Source organism: Epinephelus moara, chromosome 3, assembly GCF_006386435.1.
Source record: "Epinephelus moara isolate mb chromosome 3, YSFRI_EMoa_1.0, whole genome shotgun sequence".
Lineage (NCBI taxonomy): Eukaryota > Metazoa > Chordata > Actinopteri > Perciformes > Serranidae > Epinephelus > Epinephelus moara.
This window is the reverse complement of record NC_065508.1, coordinates 34,179,658-34,186,135: the sequence shown is the minus strand read 5'-3', so window position 1 is coordinate 34,186,135 and position 6,478 is coordinate 34,179,658. Positions and strand designations below refer to the sequence as shown.

At 41.2% G+C, this 6,478-nt stretch overlaps 1 protein-coding gene across 1 annotated transcript in view; it reads right to left on the bottom strand.

Moving 5' to 3' along the window:
- Positions 1-3,402: 3,402 nt before the first annotated feature.
- nlgn2b (neuroligin 2b) overlaps positions 3,403-6,478 on the bottom strand; it is a 99,037-nt gene continuing 95,961 nt past the window's right edge. The window contains exon 9 of the mRNA XM_050041283.1: positions 3,403-6,356. Within this exon, the coding sequence (XP_049897240.1) occupies positions 5,423-6,356 (934 nt within the window). The 3' untranslated portion in view covers positions 3,403-5,422. The remainder of the gene's footprint in view (positions 6,357-6,478) is intronic.

Sequence of the window (6,478 nt, the reverse complement as noted above, 5' to 3'; positions counted from 1 at the left end):
GCATCAGTCTGCTCCAGTATATTTGCCATAATATTGATTTATTGTGTACAGCAGCTGAGTAAACACATATCAGAGGACAGTTCCCTTCATAGAACTGGTGCTGTTATTTTAAGCTTTGAAATTCAAATCCTCTGAATAACTTGAAGACCTCATGGAGTGAACGTCACAACTCAAGTCTGTGTGAATTAGAAAATGAAATCATGTGAAGCTGAGCATTAGGTGGATACATTTTATAGGAAGTGCTAGCTATATGCTAAAAAGCAACAACCATAGCCTACTGGAAAAAGTCACCTTTTTAGGATTTCCTCAAAGCCTTAACTTACCCACTAATACAGAAACAAACACCATGGTTCTGTCTCTAAGCAGTCACATCACTTTCATCTGCAATAAAATAAAATAAAAGAATCATAATAATAAAAACATCACTCCTGTCAAGCGCCAGTGATCAATATTTTAAATACTGTCAGTCAGTCAAATAACAGCATGTGAGAGGAGTCGCTCGCAGTGACAGCAACAAAATAACCAGCCAACTCTACAGAGCTACACAGTTTTTAGTGTCAGGGATACTCAACCTGCTTTGACTGGGGGCCACCTATGCAAAATGAGGGGGACAGTGAACAAAAACAAACATTATTTATCAGTATGATAAATGAAATGTCTGTTTTAAACCTTGCTGTCCTCACTTTCTTCCTAAGAGGCAAATCCAGTTGCAGCAGCGCGGTACGAGTCAGATGTACGCAGAGGCGTTTCTAGGATATGAGGACATTCTGGGCTTAGCCTGGACCTCTGTTGGTGGTCACTTTTTATAAATAATATATAATATAATATATAATAATATATACAACAGGACAATGATCCTAAACACACCTCAAAATCTACAGTGGACTACTTCAAGAGGAGCAAGCTGAAGGTTTTGCCATGGCCCTCACAGTCCCCTGACCTAAACATCATTAAATTTCTGTGGATAGACTTCAAAAAGCAGTGCATGCAAGTGGGCTCAACAATCTCACAGAGCTAGAAGCTTTTTGCAATTAAGAATGGGTGAAAATCCTTCAAACAAGAATTGAAAAACTCTTAGCTGGATACAAAAAGCGTTAAGAAGCTGTGAGACTTGCCAAAGGAGGGCGCTACTAAGTACTGACCATGCAGGCTGCCCAAACTTTTGCTTTAGGCCTTTTTCCTTTTATGTTATTTTGAAACTGTAAAAGACTGAAATAAAAAAGTAATCTTGCTTAAAATACTGAAGAAATGTGTCATTATTAACGTTTTGAAATCAGGTCATCTTTTACTTCCTTAGTTATTCACAGTAAGTGAAATTTTGACCAGGGGTGCCCAAACTTATGCATGCAACTGTATATATATATTCTCTCACTTCTTCCCCGATGGTCGAAATAAGTAGCTCAAATTTTTGCTAGCTGCTTTTTAGGAATAGTCGGTAAGAGGGTCTGAAAAGTGACTTAATTTAGCAAGAAAGTTGCCAAGTTGGTAACACTGTTAGCCATAACAACAAAAAGTGCTCCGAATTGTGTGTGCCTACTTGTTGTGCGGTTCTTCTGCCCCCAGGTGGGAGGGAAATGTAATACTGGTTCTATATTGCATCTCTGACAATGCGACAACAATAATTGCAAAGCGTTTGTTTAAGAATGTCTTTTTAATGTTTTCCAGTTCAGATACACAACATACAGTGTGTAATAGCCTCTATTTGAAATAGAAATATTAACTTTAATTCTTTCAACTCCTTCTGGTCATTACGCTCTCTCACAGTATCTTGAGCTTCAAGCAGGTTACTGAATCAGACTAAATGAAACAGACAAACAGGTGCAAGCCTTCACTTTACCATTCCAGCAATAAATGTTGTAATAAGAAGATATTTGGAACCTTGTAATGCTTTTTTATTATTTTTATATATTTTTTTTCCTTACCTTAAGCCAACATCAAAACTGTAGTGTAAACATGTAAACTTGGTGAGTGTGCTTCCATTATCTGTTGGCTGTCCAACACTTGTTTCTGAAAAAAAAATAAAAAAAAATAAAAATAATTGTCTTTGTAATGCTGTTTTTGGGAGCGTGGGCAACTGAAACTCACATCAAACAGCTGGGTCAATAATAAATGTGCAGACAAAATTGCAAAAGGTGATGATTAGTGTCTGAAATAAGACCAAAGGAGTACAAAGGATATCACAACCTCCAAATTCTGGGTTATACTATAAGACAATGCTCAAGACAGTGTAAGACACTAACAATAAATCCAACAGCATCACAAGTAAAATTCCTTCATTTGTGGTTCGTTTTGAGCACATTTGAAACATCCGCCCTGTCTTGTTTTTCTTTCTTGAAACATCCCTATTTCCTGTTCCTTCATATTTTCTCTGCAGCTGTTCTTTGGCTTTTTAACCAATGAAAGGACTCATTCGGTCTAAAGCTGCCTTCATGATTGATGGGATAGTGCCTGGTGTGTACGTTATGCTTTAGACAGCCATATATGCAGTAAGAGCATTTTTATCACTACGATATCTACTGTAGGCTAACCTGAGCCGTAAGCATTCCTTTTCGTGTTAATGTTAACCTCAACCATGCTGTGATTTTTATTTTTTTAATGATTCACATATGCCAACAGATGTATTCATGTGCCCATAACCTATTGGAATTTGCCCTTGAGACCTAGGAAATAAAGGAGAATCAAACATATGCTTGAGTGATAAAATCATGTTAAGTCACCTAAACTTGCACCTGCTGTCACAAAGAAAAGATCCGGCCAATCACTCAAAACCAAACAACAAACATAATATTTACAAATTCCAGTTTGTTCTCTTACACTTAAAAAATGTACAGTTTGTTTCATGTGTTGGTTTTTGTTCTTTTTGTCCTCGCAGCTCGCTCCAGTCCAGTGTGAGGGATGGCAGTCTGGCTCCAGAGTGTTGTTATCCTAAGCAGACAGGATACAGAACATAACAAGGACGGGGGGGAAATTAATCCCACTCACCTTTCTTTTGTGGTATATGGTGTGTGAGTAATGTCTGTCATTAAAGATTTTTTTTAAATCAGGTTTTTAGAATGCATCCTCTGTGCATCGACAGATCATACCGTAGCTGATGAGCTATCACCATTGAATCACTGCCAGCGTGTGTCCAGTGTTGTCCTAACGTCACTGGGGATTTTTTTTTTTCAGAATTGTCCAGAGTGTGACCCGTCTCTCGTGTTCAGTTGTGCGAAAGATGTGAAACAAGGCTTTCTCACCTTTTGACCGTCATAAATATATCTTCTCCTTTCTCCCGCCTTGCAGAAGGGAGAATCATGAAACAACAAAAGAGCAGACGAAAAGAGAACTGTCAGGCAGTCTTTGAAGCGTGTGGTTAATGTCAGTCACAGACAGAAACCTTATTTAGACTATTCATGTAAAGTAGTTGCTTCTTTTTTTTTCTCCCGTAACTTAAAAAAGTGCTATCTTCAGGTGAGATTGAGAGACAGTGACTGCAAAGTTGACAGTTGCAAAAGATAAAGAGAAACAGAGCAAAAAGAGGGAGGAAAGAAAAAAGGCTTTCATCAGTTTTTCTGGTAGTTTTGCGGCACAGCCTCAGTGTTAGCAAATGAAAAAAATAAAGAGGAAATATTTACTCTCTTTGTTATAATCATAGTTTTACACAATATTCATCTCTTAATACTTTAATACCTGTTTGAAGTACCACAAAGTGCAGCTGATATTAAAATAGAAAATGAAAATGATTTTCAAAATAAAATAAAAAATCAATGAAGAACAAGGCAAATCATCAAAATGGCAAACAAACTTCTCGGTCCACACTCTTTATAAAAATAAAAATAAAATCATGCAAATATCTCAGACAGCAAAGTAGTAATAAACTTTATATTCTTTTTTTTTAAACGAGGATATATTGAATCTGATTTCCCTTTTGAAGAAGAGACCAGCCACAGTGCAACATTGAGTGTAATTCAAAAAAAAGTGTGTGGATCAAAAAGAAAAAGAAAGATGGAAGGGGTTGGCACTTTTTATGATGGTAATTCCTTTTGTAAGTTACAGTCAGGATGGACCTCTCCAGGCGCTCCACTGGACGCCAGTGAAAGAGGAGCTTTATCACAGTACTTGGCACCAAGAATGCTGGTAAAAACGAGATATCAGAATATCTTTTTTTTTCATTCATGTCCTTACAATTTATTAATAATACATCATTTACATTTGTGTTTTTGTATAAAAGACTCCAAAAGGAAAAAAAGAGTCTAGAAGTGATTGCGAGAAAGAGGAGAGAAGTGGAGATGGAGATGGATGATGTCGATGGTTTAATAAAAAGAGCTACAAGGGCAGATGCGGAGAGAGAAAGAGTGTGAGGCAGCGGAAAGGGACAAGCAGTTAAATGGGCTGAGATGAGGGTACAGACAGAGGGATAATGAGTGAGAAACAAATAAAGTGATGGACATAGAGCCTGTGTGGCGGAGATGCAGCGAGTTCTAATGGGCAGCCTGGATTCCAGGTTGCATCCCACAGACTGAGTATGATTCAGTTATTTCCTGTACCGCCCAACAGTCGAAGCCCCAATCTGGAAATGTTTTGAAAGCAGCGTTTGTGAGTATACAGAATTTTTAAAAAGCATTTTACTTTAGATGGCATTTAGGTCACATCAGAACTGAAAACAGGCGCATAAATTTGCAAACAGAAGAAATAAAGTTTTAAAATGTCTGAAAAACTCATGTTTAAATGTCAAATAGCTCATCCTTGTACTTCCACTGTGCTGTCAACACATTTCACACTAAACAAAAGTACAATACAGAAACACAGAGACAGCTGTTGGGACATCGTGCTCAACACAGGGTGCCAAATTTCACTTCCAGATTGGGCCTTTAAAGCTGCAGTTTGTAAGTTTCAAGAAATCACCGCTTTATGACAGACAGCTTGTCGGGGCATATGCTGCCGCATTCAAAGCTGCTACCGTGTTATCTTTTCACTAAATTAATGAAAATGAATATATGTATTCAATGTCAAACATAGTTTTACACTGACACAACAACACATGCGCAAAACAACCAAGTTACACATAAGATGTCTGACTGAGTGTGATTAGCTCCATGTCTCTCTGAAGAGAGCTACGAGCTTAAAGCTGCGTTTGGTGGCTCACCTAAGCACGAGATACTGAGAGAGCTCTAACGGGGCAAAGCAGTATGTACCTGTGATGACAGGCTTTTGGCAAAGGATCTTTTTTAATCAACTCCCCCTTGATTTATGATCACATTTTAGAGGCATTTCACTGCTTAAAATCTTCCAAACTGCAGCTTTATTTGAGGGCTTAATGAGAAAAGACAAAGATATAGTAAAGAAGAAGAATAGAGGGTGATGAAGGTGGAGTTTGTATGGAGCAGTTTGTGTGGTGCGTCTCTGTAAGCCCAGAGTCGGGTAGCAGAGGTTGTGCCTGGTCCTATACACGGGTGGTAGAGTGTTGGTGTGGCAGGGCATTGTTGCTGTGGCTGGGGACGGGTGTAGTGGACGGGGCTGGGACAGGGGGGTAAGTGTTGAAAGGGTGGAGGGGCTGCATGCTGCTGATGGTGCTGGGGATCATGGTAATGGTATTGGCTGTCATCAGTGGCACATCCTCCGGTGCCCGCCGCAGGGCCAGCGTGTAGTCGGGTGGGCACACAGGAGGCCGCAGGGGTTCCAGGTCGCCGTGGACGCCGCGGGAAGGGAGGGGTGTGCCGTGCTCCAGCTCCACTCTCTGCTGCTTCATCTGCAGAGACATTAGCTCCTCCTCCTGACTCAGCGCCAGGTCATTGTGCGGTGGGGCCCCTACTACTCCCATGCCAACACCCATGCCCATCGTTGTGCCGCGCTGCGGGGACAGTCGGCGGTGGCGTCTCTGCATGAGTTCATGGCGCTTATCCCGTTTGTAGTAAAGTGCGGCAAAGGCCAGCACGTTGAGGAAAAGAAGCGAGGCGCCCACAGCTACTGTCACACTCAGCTCGGTAGAGTAGTCCCTTGTCTGATCGGGGAAGGGAGTATAGCGGGGTCTCTCTGAACCATCGGGCTCAGGATCAGGCGGGTAGGTGGAGATTGCAGGTCGCGTGGAACGGGTGCCACCACCGCCGCCGCCGCCGGTCCAGCGGTTGGTGCCTCTGGGCGGCAGTAGAGTTGTGATGGAGCTAATGATTTCCTTGTGGAGGCTGTGGAGATGTGGCACCAGCTCCAGCCAGAAGGCCACCTTGTTGGCCCGGTAGTTGTCTCTGACACGAGGCTTCAGGCCGATATGCAAATACTGCTTGTCTTTAGAGCTGAACTTGGTCCAGATGACCTCCTCAAAGCGGTTGGGCTTGGTGTGGATGAACGTGGTGTCCTGAGGAACTGGTAGGTTAGGATCCCTGGGGGGGAGAAAAAGCAGAATTATCAATCACAACTAAGTTTTTAACCAAACGTTACCTGTGTTGCTACCAAAAAACAGGAGCTGATTTGTTATTTGAAGTGAGAGTTTAGAAATCTGGTT